At 37.9% G+C, this 18034-nt stretch overlaps 1 protein-coding gene across 5 annotated transcripts in view; it reads right to left on the bottom strand.

Annotated features, from left to right (window-relative positions):
* LOC113228725 (Down syndrome cell adhesion molecule-like protein Dscam2) overlaps window positions 1-17397 on the bottom strand; it is a 217622-nt gene extending 200225 nt beyond the window's left edge. For 2 of the 5 annotated variants that reach the window (XR_003310336.1, XM_026462084.1), the window contains exons 1-2: window positions 17329-17393; window positions 9827-9932 (exon numbers count right to left, since the gene is read on the bottom strand). Coding sequence is in view for 4 of the 5 variants with exons in the window: in XM_026462084.1 (XP_026317869.1) it covers window positions 9827-9866 (40 nt within the window). In the remaining variant the exon portion in view is untranslated. Of the gene's footprint in view, window positions 1-9826; window positions 9933-17328 lie in introns of all 5 variants that reach the window. The other 3 variants (XM_026462087.1, XM_026462085.1, XM_026462086.1) reach the window with 3 other exon arrangements.
* Window positions 17398-18034: the final 637 nt, after the last annotated feature.

Genomic DNA, 18034 nt, shown 5'->3' with positions numbered 1-18034 from the left:
ATTATTATTATTATTATTGTTATTATTATCAACTCTCTTTTTAGAGGAAACCCGTGTCCAGCAGTGGAACGTATTAAGTGCTGATAACTATATAGCTGATAATTATAGGTACGATGCGGACACACACAAAAAAATTCCTAAATGGGAAATTCGTCGTTTAAAATTATAACTTGTTTTCAGTTACTAAACTTTTCACAGTTTAAAAAAGTTCTCCTTGACCTGTGACTCAGCATATGATTGCGTAATGCATGTCTCAGTGGGACAGGAAAACTACGGAGCTCCACTAGGATTTCCTCTTTTTAAATGTTGTTTTCTCTAATACGATTATACCTTCAGACTTGAACACATGCGCGATTTAATTATGCGACCAAGGAATTAATAAGGTGCGAAATTACTGCCATTACACGTCAGCGCCTCACGTCCTCACCCCCCTTCGCTGCGAGGAGGTTTATTAAAATGTAACGAACTCACAACAGAGCTTCATTAACTGCGAGATGGCAGCACAGTCACCGCAGAGTTGTCTCGCCTCTTGTGTATATGCTAATGCGTTTTGCATGCAACTTCTACACTACTCACTGCGAAGAGTGGCCTATTGTAAATATGAAAGTGGGAAAAAGGACGGTACGTCGCAGGAAAATTCATTCTATAAAAATTATTAAAGTAGTTAGTCATGCGACTAACACCACCATCACACGTATAGAAAAACTTACATTAATTTTCTCTTATAATTTTGTATACAACGATATTTTATGCCATTACACGAATATACAGCAATAATTATATGCCAGATAAAAGGTTTCCGAAGCTGCGGGTTCAAATCCGGGCTGGCACCTTTTTTCGGAATTGATGTGCAAAATATAATTTAAAATTTACCACAAGTTTTTCGGTGAAAGAAAACATCGTGACGAAACGTGCACGTCGCAGAAGGATCAGAACCCTCGAAAAACTTGTAAATTCGTAAGCCGCATAGGGCCAGGTGCGGTGGCAAACTATATTATAGCTTAAACCCTCGACCAGAGTAGACCCGTGCCCATCAGTGGGACATATAAATGTGTTGATGATGAAGTTTTTAATTTAAATAGAAAACAGTGTAAAATACAGTAACTTTGAAAATGAACTGCTATCTAAAAGACTACAGAACAATTTTTTTTACACAGCTCTTAGAACGGTTGTTACGTTCACAATTTGAAATTATTATATGAGTCGTGAAAGATGTCGACTTCATACGAGGTAAGGTCGTTGACAGTTCTCGTGTAGGGTAAAGTGGAGAAAAATGGCCCACATTAGTACGAGATCCGGGTCCGAAAATATCTTTCGCGGGTATCGGCAATTCAATCTGAGAAAATATTTTCCATTCCAACTGATACAGTCAACGCACTAGGAACAGTGAAACCGTCTTGTTTCCAAGCTGATCTTGACCAAGGTTCTAAAATTTTCCTTATTATTGGCCACAGAATAACTATAAATAAAAAGGAAATGTTTATCCATTACAATTTTCTTTCCACGTAACCAAAAGACATGAAAATTCCTTTTTCGCATTTAACTAAATTAATCTTCTAAATTTATGTGAATTAAATTCTTCCAAACTTTTGCATTTCAATCTATCCTAAAATTCCAGGTCCAGGAATCGGTTCTCGGATCAAGAATTGATTACTGGTAATTATTCCAAACTGGCTGGATAACATGACATTTTATTTTGGAGTAACCCGTTTCTGTCTCTATTAACAAAAAAAATTGTTAAATTTGTATTGAATTGATACTCAATTATTTTTTGTGAAATTACTTCACTAATTTTACAAATTAATGAAGTTACTCCGTTCCGTGGCTTAGTTGTCATGGCGTCTGACACGGTTTGCTAGAAGACCGAATCCAACCGGATCTAAGGGTTTTTGTAAGTGTTCGATCTTTGTATTAATAATTATAATAATATTTGTGTTTATATAAATAATAAAGATTTATATAGATATCTGTTCTGATTTTATTTATATACACGTTGACCGTCTGCAACTGCTCACGAGATTTAACCTCAAATACCCTCAAGATACCCTAGGTTGCTATTACTCCTTTAGTGCCACCATACCGTAAGACCGTCCTGGGCCTTAACTCCTGAGTCCCAAGGCTCTGCAGACTATATAATAAGCACAGTTAGGTTAGCGACATGTTTTTTCAGTCGCTACACACATTTCGTAATAATATATGAAACCTTAAGCATTATTTTTCTTTTTACCATCTACTTTGATACTGTCCGAGACCCCTGCCCACTTATATATATCGTTTTTGTTTGTATTTCGTTTTAAGTTTAGTTTTTTTTGCAAGCTGTGAACACTCATAAATAGTTGTGCAATTTAGATAAGATCTTCATCAAATTTAATTTATACTATGAAGGCTAAGAAGAAGGCGCAGGCTAAAGAAGAATTCATCAGGGAGTTGGGTCTTCGGCTTAGAAATAGAGGCTGTGATCCACGCTCTGGATCTTACTTGGTGCAATAAATTTGAGTTGGCCTTTCAGCGCGGTAACGCTGCCAGTGTTATGGGGACGGTTGAACCAGCTTTGAATCAGATTCAGAGCGGTCCTTTTTCATTGTACAAGTTGGATAAAAATGGCTAAGTCTGGCGAATTGCATTATTAATTTTTATGTTTGCGTCTTCCTGATGAAGCCTACGTTGTGGATTGACATAGTTATGTAATTTAAATGAATTGAATTGTATTGTAGTAACAAATTTTTCGTAGCACAGTAAAAAAGAACTAATTTACTCTGTAGAACATTGTAATAACCAATAAACAAACAAAAATATTTTTTTTTACAAAGCTTGTTAAACAATCTAAGAGTCGTCTTCATTATCAGTGGTTGTTCTAGTGACACTCGTTCAATTGTGTATTATTGAATAAATAGTGTATTCTAAATAGTAAGAATTATTTATTCTCTCCCATTCGCACACAATTTTTAAACGTACACAATGTATACAAGTGTGCGCAAGCGGGAGACTGGAGCCCAAACTAGGCAGGCCCCGTATCTTGATACACCTGGCCTTCGACCGAGAACAATACAACTCAGTTTTAATTTATTTATACAGTTACTGAGAAAGAATTAAAAATAAAATTAAATGAGGTTGACCTTAATTTAAAATTATGAAATGAATTAGGAAATGGATTGCAGTCGCGAAGGCTTATGTTGATAATGTTATTTTGACTAAATGCAAGTTGTGTATCATGAATGTAGTGAAGAAACACTTATGATGTTAAACAAACAAATTTAAGGCACCGATAGGATCTAAAAAACAATTCGTGATGATATGGCCAAACATTACATCACTTTTAATCTAACACATCTAGCAAATTTCGAATTTATGGAAACCTCACCTGCAGTACCTACTCCATTTTGCTCGCAAACAATAAAGACGGAAGATGCAAAATTCTCACACGCGAGAGAGGGATAAAGGAGGGATAATCATTCTCAAGTATTTATATCTGGTAATATGATGTATGGAAATGAGCGAACACGCTGTTCGCCGACTATTTTAGGGAATTACCTGTCACTTAGCGTTTGGTGGTTGTGGCATGTTTTATTAAAGCCATTTGTACTTTCGCTTAGGGAGCGGTTCTAGTCTAATAGGAGAATGGTGGTATGTAACTACTAATTATTTTTTTTATAATCCAGTAACGGGACGAACAAGTCTTGCACCACACTGTCCATAACAGTTGCAGTGCCACTCAGAGCTTTAAATCGCAAAGATCTGAGGGGCACTGCCACTGCGCCCGAGACATAAGTTGACTAGTCCCATGTGCCTGTAATTTCACCATCAACCGTACCCTTCCAAATCGGGATGTAGTACCTAATGCTGACATTACTGCTTGACGGCAGAAATGGGTAAGGTGGCAATACTTTCCTGGACGTAGGTAATCTTTCATAAGGAGCTCTACTGCTACAAAAACTAAACAAACACACGTACGTTGCACACGTTTATTAGCAATATCTGTTGCGCTCTGTGGATGAAAAAAAAATCGAAGAAGGTTCACAACCCCAGAAAAATGGAAGCCCCAAGTGTCGCATTCAGACTGCGTGGCGGACTATTGTCAAAACCCTCTTCTTGGAAAAGCAACAAACCAGCAATGGGACGGATATTGGATTGCCGATGATAATGATAATGGTGTGTTTATTTTCACTGGATTTGAAATATAATCTTGTAAAGGCTCTTAGTAAATTGTGAAAAAACAGCTTACCTAAAATTCTTTAAGTATGAATTTGATGCGTTATTCTTTTTTTATTAAAATTAATTACCCAACTCTGAAGCCATGAAATCGTTCGAGGTGAAATGGATGGGTGCTGGATGTTCTGGAAAAACTGCCAGTCAGCCAGAAAGGATTGACGGGCGTCACATTGAATCTTGGCCGTGACTCTGTCAACCTATTCCAACGAAAAAAATGTCCTTCTGTCATATCACCGGGATCTAAACGATTCAGGTCGTTTAGTATGTAGTAACTTGTTTGATGATAAAATCTCTAGACAATAGACCTCGTAACAACGTAAGTGTAAGTGTAAGGGTCTTATATATTGCCGTCAATAAATCGCAGGCGCTTAGATCTCAGGTCGCCGCCATACAAACTTAGATCATTGTGAATTCCCACGGTAGTCATAATCTCATAATCAATGTAATGTAACTTCCGGCCTTTGTAAGAATTTAGTCAATGATTTTATTGGTTATTGAGTACACAATTTTGATGTTCTCCTTCTAGAAGCCTTGATAGGTTTGTTGTAAGTGCGGCAAAAATAGTCTGTGACGTCATCTGCAGATGCAATCGCAGATGTAAATTTTTCATCGTTCAGATCTATAGAAGCGGATGATGATGCAGATTAGTTTAATTATACTTAAACTTGCTTACGAAAATCAATAAACTATAACGAAAAGTTTACATTCAACGAAAATATTTCCAACTACTTTAAATAATTATATTTGTTTGTTTAGACAACAAACAGGTCGTCGCTTGCATCACGCTCTACCGAATTCTGGATCCCTGATTGGCTAATTAGAACTCGTACTCGGCAAGCTCCTAACGCAGGACCTGCTCCTGGCGACACAGTCGTGACATAAAAATTTCTAAACCGACTGCATCGATTGAGTCGGATGGCGGATGCGAAGCTCATATTTAAAATGTGCATGCATATGCAGACATAATTATGCGGCATGTGTACTCCGCACTTAAGTCTGTGATCTCAATTATTATTGTTTATTTATAAATAAATATTGTACATTACTACGCGTAACAAGTATCGCAAAGTAGAGTACATTTTCGAGTTCCCAAAACTAAACAAAACAGATCAGGATAGCTAATATTGATTTTATTGTAAGTATACAATATGATATACCATGATGTTTTTAGTACCATAAGTATTGATATATTGTATAAAAAGGTCGAACACAAAAGAAAGATCCTTCGACCGAACAGAACTCGAACCTGTAACTGTACTAAATCAGAGCTATCGCTCCACCGACTGAGCTACAGATCGATCACGGCATAGTCGTATGTGGCAGTACTTTCCTGAACGAACTCTTTCACAAGGAACTCTACTGCTGCTAAACTAATTATAACAAACTAGTGACAGCTAAGCTGGGAGAACGTTTTTTCTTGTGTAGGAAGACCCGGATTCGATTTCGACAATCCCTTCACTACAGAGTCTTTTCGAATCAAGAGTAATTTTAGGTTGCTAATTGTCCTGAGCTGGACTGTGGCTCAAACTCTCTCCCATCAGGAGAGCCTAGGTATAGTACGTTTATGGATGGATAATTATCCAGCCATACATTTGCGTTATGGAACGATAGAAGTCTTCATGTGGTCATTCGTTACTGATTAGCAAATTGACTGACAAGGACTGAGTTTCGTTAGCTATGACAATGGAGCAGAAACACTGCTATTTTCTGCTCCGTTTTCGTAGATATCGAGTCTAACTGTGCCTAGCAATCATGGAGTAGGTTAAACAAATTCTAAGTGAGGGATGTGGTTAAGAGTGGTAGGGTCTCAGTTAGAGAACGAGTGCTCTTCAATTGAAATAGCAGCGTGTAATTTAATAATTCTAAGTTACATACATAATTAACATAGTAACTGTCGCTGTGGCCGAACGGTTACCATGCTGGTCTGATACAGAGATGTCCCGGGTTCGATTCCCGGGCCGGGAGAAATATTAGCATTTATTTCTCTCGTGAGATTGGGTGTAATTTGTGGTTGTCTATGACGCCCGCGAGACAGGGTATCCCTAGTGCGGGGCTAAAAAAATGAGAACATTTAGTAGCCACACCAGGAAAACATCGTGATGAAATCTGCACGTCGTAGAAGACTCACAATTCGTATGAAACGGATGAACGGGGCTTCGTAACTACACTGGGCCAGAGTGGCAGAATATTCATACCCATATTTCAGTTATACATATAGATAACTGAAATCAGTGCAAGGACTTTCAGATTCGACATAGTGCAATGACATCTAGAGCAGAATGGATATTTTGTCAAACATGCACAGTATAGGTGCACAGTCAACTGGCGAGAACAATGGGCTTACGTTGTGGCGTTCAGCTGAAAACTGTTGGCTTTCAATTTATTGCCTCGCGATTTATTGCGCTGTTACACCATATGCGCAGTTTTATTATTCTATAGGTGTTTATTTACGTGTCGTTTTCCGCCTTGTATTCGGGGTTGTGAAGCACAACAAATCATAGGTGGTTTATTTTTCATTAAACCTAATACTACTTTTCGACCCTCTCTTCACTAACGGCCGTGTTTGTCATTTTTGCCGTAACTCAGTGAGACCTACGTGCTTAGCTTTTTCAAGCTCACATTCTCTACCAATTTTATTGTCGAATGTCTACCACTTGATTTGTTGAACATAACTTGTTGATTGAACGAGTTCGACACGAGCTCCAGCTCAGTGAAGTCATCAATACGTCGCCCTTAAACATTTTACTTATCCTTGTTATGACTAATTATATTATTATATAATATATAATTAATAATATAATACTTTGATGAAGAACAATATTTGTAATTGTTGTGCCCCCATTTTATAATTTTAACTTTTTATTTGACGATTTCAATATACTTTGGCATGTAGTGCAATTTGTACTGTAACATTACACTTGAGAAATAAATAATGTAATCTATTAATCACTGTTTATAATTAATCGCTGATCTGTTCTTTAGATGAGAATCTATTTACAACTAAATATTTGTTGTAAATTGAGTTTTGTTCAAATTGAATGATATTATTACAAAATATTCATTGGTTCCTTATCTGGACGATTCGATTTGCTTTTCTATTGAATAGTTTCGCTCAAAAATTGCATAGTAATAAATCGATACTAAAATCGTTAGATCGTTTGCACTTGAAGCGATCTTCATAAAAATTGAATCGTAATGTGCATCCTTACAGTAAGACTCCACATCATTGCAAGGGGGATGTGGAGTTCCTCTTTGTCGCATTTACATCGATATTTGTAATAAAGTAAGTATGGAATTATACCGAATTTTTTATTGCTCTGCTACCCAGTGTATATTGTACGCCATGTTAAACTGCGTACTTATTTAATAATATTATCGGTGTATCTTGGGTAACGTTCAATCATACTCAAGTTTAGAGTGTAAGTAGATACTTAAACTTATTAATCATGGGAGATTGATATTCGATGGAAAAAATTGTATTTACTTATACCTCTTTCAAACGTATGCAGACGGATTGTACCCATAATGTTATGCCTATTTCTAAGTCACAGTTGTTGTATCAACGTCGTTGCCGTCGCCGTCGGGGCTCTCACGGGTTTTCGAGAGCTTACGGCTCGCCGGCTCCCACAGCTCGTGTTTGCTCGAAACGCCGTCAAGGGTCCTTATAACTATGGATATGCTTATTTCGTACAGAATATTCTAGTACGATCTTCAACATTTTAGTACTTATTCGCAAAACGATTATTACTCGTCACAGGTTCTTACCACGTGGTATAATTATACGTTTTTTTTGTTAACTCGAGAGAAAAATAGAATATCCTACTGTGGTAAGTAACCCGTGATAAGTAAATATTCTATTCCTTTGTCTAGTAAATGCGTATTTAATTCCAGTTTGAATAGCCTTTCCTTGTAGGTTTCGAGAAATACAGACGCCGGTAGAGCATTTCATTCCTTTGCCCTACGTTTCGGGAAGGATGAAACAAACCGCTACATGCGAATAGGTAGTAATAAGGTACCTATAGGTTTGAGAGGTGCGGTAAATGTAGATGATAATTTTATTACAGAAGCTCTGTTCCCTACAGGCGCTCCAAGTAACAGTTTAAATTGGAGGTGGTTTCGCTCTGGTGCCGCCGCGGCGCGTCAACGCCAGCGAGGCGTGCGCGCGACTCGGAAAAGGAAACTTCAATTACGCACGCCGCTTACGTGTATTCGCGACTCGAAATTCTGTTGAAAACAATTATATTACCTTGACTTATTCAAAACACATTGACGGTTCAAAAATTGTCTACGCAAAAGCCACGAAAGGCAATGGACGTTATTTTTCATCAATGCCTGTCGCTATCAATTGCCATGCATGTAAATTGGGGCACCGCCGTTGAGCTTAGCCTGTGTCGAACGCGAAACGTACACGAATATTTAACGATACGCAAAAATGAGATATTGTGACTTTACATGACCAACGTTCGTCCTTAACGTCGTTGAGAGCACATTTACGTGAATGTAGTTTGCGGTCAATTTTTGGGTTTCATTTCAAATTTTTGCAACTAACCTTACCACAATAACGCGAAGTGCACACTCATGTTAACATAATATTGCCTAGTTCAGTTAGCTCCACGCCCACGGGCAAAGTGGGAGGCAAAGGTGAAAAGTACTAGTTGTTACCTAATTACCCCCAAGTACCTATACAGTAGTAAGGTTGATCTGAGATACATTTAATAAGCGGAAACGCTCCATAGAGGCTTTGTCTGCTGTAGACATAGCACAGTGACGTTAGAACGTCCGGGCCAGAGCGTTTTTCATCGGCGCCTGTCGTTGTCAATTAACATGTAAATTGAACTCCGCTCGCTCCGACCCGGACGCGTCAAGTTCAGCATCATGAGTACAGCCCCTGCCAGGGTGCGGTTTTGTCGTTTAATTTGATCCAATTACGTTCGACTTATAATTGGGATGTGAACTCTTTTCTCGCGGCGTTTAAGTTCTTGTACGTGTCACAAACTTGTGTGCTCAACTCGTGGTACGTTGGATATAGAAAAATTAACTATAGGGTCGTAATTTAAAGTATAATTACTGTATGGAAAATACATTTATTTAATATTCAGATTAAAAAAAATAACCTATGATTGTAATACAGGGGCAACAAAATGCTCTATCAGAGCTTTTTCTCAATTCAATCAATTTCTTTAACTCTGACAATGAAACGATCTGTCATAGTGCGTGGGGAGTGAGAAATCCCGCATGTGATGGGATTAGTGGCTGCCTATGATCTGGTAAAGCCCATCATAAAACCCACTGCAACGCGCGCGACACACTTGCCTTTGTGAATATACTATAGTAGATTTGCTTAGCTCATTAATTTTATACGCTAATAATAATACATGGTTAGAAATACGGTTGCCTGTTGTAGCCCGTCCTTCATTCAGTGGTCTTGTATAAAGCAGCTGGATGGTTGTGGTTCGTAATAGATAGATTTATATACCGGTCGGATAATCCTATGTTACAGTGATTGTACTTTTTGACTTGGGCAGTATCGTGTGTTGGAGTTTGGCAACGTTAGATAGCTTAACTTATTCTTAGGCAGAAAGTTTTCAATTAAATATCAAAGGAATCTGTCTCTTACCCATGGCGAAGAGGATGAAGAGAATGGCCCAGGAGCACATGGTGATGGCAGTCGGCAGCGGCGCTTACATCTCACTGTCCCACTCGCACTTGCACAACACTGAATCCTGCAACAAGATAAAGAATAATTACGAAGTAATATACACGTAGTGAATAAAGCGCTGTGCTTTTTTGGGGTTTTTTGTCGGGGTGTATGAAAGGAGGCTCCCCGCACGACTTACTATCCCTTTACTGCACTGCAATAATCGGCGAGTCCCTTACACCGATCGGCAAATCCTTTCACCACGACGGCAGGCATTAGAGTGTATGCCATCAATACGATAAAGAGAAGAGCTCATAGCATCTATGAATAAATAAATAAAATAAATAATTACGTGACTTGAGGATTTTTTATAATTATGTTATATTTAATAATTAAATAAAGAATTGTCCAATACTTAATAAGATTAACCAAACAGATTCTTGTTCGATACTTTCAAATTCCATTCTTTTGATAACATTTTAATTGTTTTTGCTTATATGTTTACTATGTATTATAATTTATCTAGAAAGATGTTACATGTGGTGTAAGTGTGGATAATAAAAGTAAGTGGCTTCCTTACAAGATATGAAAGTGCAAGGTACATCCGCATATTCAACAATCACAGGTTCGCAACTCTATCCATGATTCTAATTTATCTCTCTACTCCGTAACAATGTCCATGGACTAACTGAGAGGTGGCCAATCTGTCGTGTGGAAGGGAGGAGGGTTGTTTGTCAAGTGGTTGCTTTAAAAAGTGGTCGCAGAGATTTATCGCCGCTTCTCGCGAGATTTATGTTCAGCTGCGGTTTTAATAGTTTTTACAAAATTGTCATATATAGTCGTGGGTATCTATTGCCGGAAAGAACAAGGATATTTTCTTATAAGATCTTTTTTATAAGTAGTTTCAGGAAGGGAAAAGAAACTCAAAATGAAGGAAATTAGGTAAGGATATTTATTTAACTTTCATTGTGCTCGTTTCTTTAAGCATTTTCTTTACAATTGCCTCAGTGAAGTGAGTTTTTGAAATGCCAATATGGTTCAGGGCCTAAAATGTGTTAGACCTGCAATGTATTAAATACACGTGACATCTCAATTCTCTCTCCCAAGAGTCTTTAAGGGCGTCCATTAGGCATTAACCCGAGCCCGGATCGCTCAAAGGCCTTTCTTAAGAGCGACCGCAGCCGGCGAAGGGCGAACAAACGCCTTACAAATCAGTCGCTTGAATATTCCCACCTCTAATTAGCGGTGTTGCCCCGATTGTGGAGTGGGTGGATTGAGCCTTTAAGAGGTTTGCAACCTATAAATAACTATGGGGAGAGAGAGTGAGAGGTCGACGGTGGGCACTCACTCACTTACGACTTTCACGTCTAAGTTACGTATATCTGTGAATGTTTAGTCACAATACCAATTTAGTCACAATATATATATATATTATATCCGTGGCCGAATGGTTATCATGTCGGACTGCCACGCAGAGGTCCCAGGTTCGATTCCCGGGCTGGGAGACATATTTCTATGACATTTATTTCTCTCGTAAATTTGGGTGTAATTTGTGGTTATTTATGAGTGTATCCATGGCACTCGCGACACAGGGTCTCCCTAGTGCGGGATTATGTTTATGTTGAGTATGTGCGTTATTTAGGACACCCAACAAATTTGGAAAACTTTACTTGAAAAAGTTTTTTATTTATTAAACTTTGATTTAAAAAAATGTTAAACTGTTACAATTTTAATTTTTTCAACTTTGCAGGAATAAAAATTGAGTAAAGGTGCTTTTTCACTGTCGAAGTAAAACGAGACAAGGCGAGACGAGAAATTATATCTCGCCGGCCTATTTTTAACAAAAAAAGGCGTTTGATATTAATAGCCGCTAAATGTGCCGGTCATGTATTATAAAAAGTTGTAAGTAAAAAATGCTTTTATTAATGTAACCTTTTATAATAGTGTTAAATAATACTACAGGCAGGAGGATACTTTAACAATTAAATAGTGACTTGATTATAATAATAATAACGCTCACACTCCACATAGCCCCGCACTAGGGAAACCCTGTGTCGCGGGTGCCATGGACACACACATAGACAACCACAAATTACACCCAAACTCACGAGAGAAATAAATGTAGGCCATACAAATATTTCTCTCGGCCCGGGAATCGAACCTGGGACCTCTGCGTGGCAGTCCGGCATGGTAACCGTTCGGCCACGGAGGCAGTTACAATTACATATACGTGTAGCATTTTTTGGATGTTTTTAACGAGGATCGATTGTAATCAAGTCTATTCCGACTCTGTGACATTAAAGCTTGTTGCAAGAAATGAAGAGTCTTATCTCCGTGTACCGACATGTGACTACACCTCTACAAGCAAACAAGTGTATGAAATTTGAAAGGGAATATGTTTTAAAATCGGCTTGCAATTAAGTGAAGTGAAGTAAAAGAATTTAACCTCGTGAGACCCAGCAAACTACACACAATGGGAAAAGCACTAAACGCCCATTGTGCAAAATATGATTACATGCTTCAAGCTCAAACAAGTATATAGTTTTGTGTAATAAACGTATTTTGTATACATCCTTTATAAAGAAAATAATATATCGCGGTTAATTTGAATGTTATATTTTAATTGGATGTATACGTGATCACAGGAATAATATTCTTTGAGTCTGAATCGCTTCACATATTATGTACATTTTGATGTACACGAGGCCTTAGGAAGATAAACAACATTATTATGGCAAGACTAATCGAAGGTATATGGTAAGTGGAAATGCAACATGTTCCCATAACTTTTGTCGCCAAGTGGTTGCGTGAATGCAAAAATCGTAACATTTCGATTCAAAATGGCTGTGACAATGTTACTGAACAAACAAATACTAAACAGGAACCTGTAACGCTAGATACATACACATAACTAACACATAATTCTCATGAGGCGTAGGTTTATGCGGTGGTTACTATGAGTATTCCAACTAACAGCCTCGCTGCACACCGCACCCTGCCGCCAGCGCTGCGGCCGCAATCCAATGTAAAGGCTTGACTGACTTAATCAAATTCAATTAATTTAACCCTATGTGACAATTCTATTGGTTTTCAATTTGTGTAGGTTTGTTTATTCGATACTCGGGTACTCTGCTAATATTACAGCTAACAATATTGAGAACGCTCGCGTATTGAAATTGTGTTTCATTCTTGAAGGCGTCGGTCACTCATCCGCCGTCGGCCGTCCACACTCCAACACGAGCACTGAGCTCAGTGTCAGTCTTGTGCTGCAAGTCGCCACGCTAGCTTTTCTTAGATTTTTTTTGTAAAATTAGAAGAGTTTCGAATTTGTCCTAAAGGCTATTTTACACCACAACGCCACACGCAAGAAGGGCAGTAGCATCTCAGACTTAGATATGGCTTTATTGCGGTAGTTAACCCGAGAAACAAGTGCTCCTTCAATGGAAAGGCTTAATTACATCATTGGACTTGTAATTTTTATTTAAGTCGAGAGAAATAATTGCATAACATATTAACGGATGATTAACTGATTGGCAAATTGAAAATGTAATTAATTTCTGTTAATCTCGATGTTCCCAAAAGCGAGCAGGGCTCGCTTGCTCGATTTCGTGGAGCTCGCTAACCAATAAAATATTTTAAAGTCCAACTTGCCTTTTGTTCCGCGGCCTAGGAGGTGCGTGAAGCCATAATTAAGATCTACGAGTTCACTTTTGCAAGATTTCAACTACTTCTTGATCGATTCATGACTGATATTTGTTTAAGGAAGACCGATTTACAATCCCAATTATAAGACTAACAATGTGCTTTTGATCTTAACAAAGTTTATTGCAAAATTATTATTAAATGTGCACTCAAATGACGGAAATAACAAGCTATTGTATTATTATTGTACGTCCTAATACTATTGTTTGGACAATACAAACGAGCTCTTACAAACGGCAGTATGTACTCAAAAGTCCTCCAGGCCCCGATGAGGATCTGTCGCCGTGGGAGGTCGCCGACCCTCTCTCATTCTATATCTCACTTCACTTCGCGCTCAGTCTCGTGTTTTTTCTTCGCTTTGCCAATTTCCATCAAGCGCTTACTCGCCTCATTCTACTACTTTACAACCCTGTTCTACAAAAAACAAAGTTGATTTTCGTTTGTATTGCTAAACCTCGTCTGTTGGTTGGTGTATTTTAGGCACTTAGACTTTATTGCGTTCGCTAAAGAGCATATTTTGGTTTTTCATTTTTATGTCTCAATGTGAGTAAACTTTATCGCTATATTAGTGAGGCTGGTTGTTCTTTGTAAATGTATTTTAATGGACTATTCCGGTGAGCCGGTGTCTGATAGAGGATGGTGAAGTCGTCGGAAGGGGTACGGGGTTAGAGATCAATTATGCAAACTGAAGCACAACCGGCAACTAAGATAAGGCAATGACCAGAACCCTTAGTGATATGTAATTAATTACATTACATAGGGTAGATCTTGATCCTTAACTATTTAGGTTTAAAACTGAATAAATATTCACGCAAAAGCAGTTGGTACTTTGCTGCTAGTTACGCGTCTATAATGCTACGATTTCTAGATGCCCATATGCCAATAAAGAGCGTAGTTCTTAATAATACACAAGTAACGTTATGTTTAAATAAGAATTCCATATCCTAGTGTTTACAAAGAGAGAACAAGTTGCAGGAAGTCTGTGGAAAACATTACCGTGGAGCGATTCAGGGAGAGACTTTCTAAACGAGACCGCTGCACTCTTTCAATCCGCGTTCTGGAGGATTTTTTATTTGGACGCAGAAGTTTTATCTGTTTTTCTTTGAAAGTACTACCTCTTTGTCTCAAAGAGAAGTTGCTAGCACAAGTAAATAACTACATAATTGTTACTGACAAAAAGGTTCATTTATCGAAGAAAACAAAAATTGGGTTGGAAAAAAAATTGGAAAAAACAAACTTAAAACCCGGGGATAGTGTTTCAACAAACAAACAGACAAACGGCCGAATCTCACTATTATATCATCGCCGTATACTGACTATGAATATTAATCATGCCTGTTTGAAGATCCTTAACTGTGGTTGCGTTTACAAACAAATGTTTGTTGCAATCATATAATACAGCAAATAATCATGTAATATGAAAGTGTTGCATACCAATAAACATAATTAGTGTTGTGTAATTTCCTGCGCTTCGCCGCGCGTCGCGCTATCTCCCGACAGACTGACAGACGAACAGCCGGACGAATGGTGTGATACCATCGGGCGATTTGTCTAGTGATTTATTTGTATTAAATACGATCTACTACTATTTTTGTTGCCATTAAGTTTTGTTGTTGAACGTTTATATAGTTCGTTACATTTTGGTGGAGGGTTGTGTTCACTTCGTGATTTATATTTTCGAAATACTTCACTATCGAACCCTTAGGTTTTCGCAATTGTTATACATAGAAAATTAAACTATTTTTCGGGATTTAAATCGCGTATATTTGCTTTTTCAAACAATCCAACATTTCGGGCCCTTTACATGTAACATGGTCACGTCATGTCAGCCAACCGTTTCAATAATTGTTTTCTCTTTTTAGTTCAAAATACTAGAATGTAATTTAGTAATTTACAAAATACTTAAATATTCAGTAATGTGTTACTGAAGATTGGTTCTTGGTATTCTGGATACCAATTCCACAGAAAATGTAACAGCATCAAAGTTAGTGGTAAATAATACAGAAAATATGAGTTACATTGCGCCTTACTTTTCAGTTTTTCTAGAAAAGTAATTAACGGTTTGAAATACAAAACAAGGATCTTTGTCGGACCGGCGGCATGCGGCACGAAATGGCAGAGGCTGCGCTGCACAAATTACACGCAAATAAGATTAGCCGACGAGGCAGCCGCCTCACATCGCGCCCGCGCCCGCGCCCGCGCCGGCGTCGCACTCGCACACCGAAGAGGATAACGTAGAGTGTATATCGATAACTGTCTTTTACGTACACGTTATATAGAAAATAACGTAATCAAATACAAACATTAAATTCATACACCCGCCTTATGAAGTAGTACGAGGTTGCGGACTTTCGACGACGACGGTTGTAAAATAAGTTTTCTGCTTGAATGACGAAAATACTGGTGTTGTAATAAAGATACTCGAAGATAATTGGCGTAGTGGTACCGAATCGTGCTTCAAGGTCACTTTGTAATTTTCGCTGTGGTTTTCCACCGCATGGCGAAAAAGTTTTTAAAGAACATGCGAAGTTCTCAACTGGCGTTGGGCCACCTGCTAATCCTTTTGTAACCCTCTCCTTGAAGGAGACCCGTGCCCAGCATTGGGTCAGTACTAGGTTGTCGATGATGATTAACTTCGTATCAAAATTAATGGCCAGTGCCGGATCAAATTTAAAAAACACTTGTCTAAATAAAAACCGATTGATGGAAGTAGAGGGAGCTTTCACCCGCTGCGGCTGCGGCACTGTCAAGTTGCCGACGCAAAGTAGCCGCTTCATTATTCAGGACACATATTAGAGTTGCTCTCATGTTCGTCCGTGGACTCACCTACGCCGTCTTAGTATTTTTTATACAATACTAAATAATATAAAGTATAATATTCATTTTTGTTTGTCTATACAATTCAAATTTTGCACTACGTATCCCGTATATCTGATTAGCTTTCCTATATCTCAAAGCTTGTTTGGAAGGGATCACTCATAGCGATAAGGCCGCCTTTGCCCACATTAGTTTTAAACTGTTTATGTACTGTTTTTGTTCCTGTATTTGAGAAATAAAATGTATCTCTATCTGTCTATTTATTTAATATAAAAAAAAATTTGTTAATTAGAAAGCAAATCCTTCGTATTCAAGTAAGTTTTTTCTAAGTTTTCAGTTGGTATTTGAACGCGTACTAAAACTATTAGGTTAATTATTCAGAGCGCATGTTATCGCTGTCTTTCTTAGTTTACTTCAAACAACTTGGAGAATAGAGAATAGATTGACGCTCCGTTACACAAATTTCGATGCCGACATTTATGTAGTAACTTTTTTGAAAAACCTTTACAAATTTTACTTAACGTACATGTACTTAAATGAATTTAAATTTAGACTATAATTTCAATTCCAACTCGTAACAACAGCTTTGCAAATGACATTCACGCTATGCTAGTGAAAATTTTAGTATTCCCAAATATGAGCTAAACTACATCGTCAGCTGATTAACTGACTGCTTCTTCTGTCGAATAACCACAACCTCGGCGGTTCAACCACCACTCAACTCAAATTCACTTTAATTTGAAATTAACGTAATCAACCATCGACATGAATAAACCTTTCGAGCGTTAATTTCCGGAAAAAAATTCGTCACTTTAGCATTTAACCCTACTGTCATAATAAACGTAATTTGACATTTATGCGCGAGCGTCTGATAAATGCAAACATGGTCCAAAATTGTAATCTCAAATTATAAAACAAGTATAAAATCTGTATGGTAGGTGGTAAGTCAGCTAATTACGTACCGTTTTGTTTCTTTCGCACTTATGGTGGGTTGGTGTGTGGGATAGGGATGGATGGATGGACGCGACACCCGCCGGCGGTGGCGGCGCGAGCCTGACTAAATCTGTGCGGCTCTCACGAGGGTCAGGTCACCGGGTGCGATGCGTCCACATTGGGGCGCGTAATTTATGTTGAGTTATTAGGGGTGCATTTACTTTTCGAACTACATGCAAGGCTAGAATTTAAATATTGATTTTGTTTCTACTGTATTTTGTTTTGAAAGTGAAATGTTTATTTAAGAGCAACTTCGAATGTAATTACTGACATCAAATATTTTGACAACCCAAAAATCTGTCTATAGACGGAAAAATAAAAACATTTGTTTATTTGAATTTTGTGAATATTTGAAAACCTGAGATACTAGCCCGGCTTAGTACGAATAGTGCGCCTTTCTGTTCTACTGAGCTGAATTTTTTTACCTATCCTGACTCAGACCCAGGTACAATTATACCCTTAAATTTAATTTAATTTTGCACTACCAAATATTTTTTACCACAACAAAATATATTAGTATCTTAAAGTTAATTCATTGTAAATAACGTCTTCTCGATCTTTTTTTAACTCCAGCTTCCTACGCATGGGTGACTGACGGGCTGACAAACAGTGGGACGGTGGTTTTTTTTTGTTTAGCTGATTATCTAACATGTGAACGACTTGACCAGATGATGT

Source organism: Hyposmocoma kahamanoa, unplaced genomic scaffold, assembly GCF_003589595.1.
Source record: "Hyposmocoma kahamanoa isolate Upper Pololo Valley unplaced genomic scaffold, ASM358959v1 239, whole genome shotgun sequence".
NCBI classification, from domain to species: domain Eukaryota; kingdom Metazoa; phylum Arthropoda; class Insecta; order Lepidoptera; family Cosmopterigidae; genus Hyposmocoma; species Hyposmocoma kahamanoa.
This window is presented reverse-complemented; position numbering and strand designations above follow the sequence as displayed.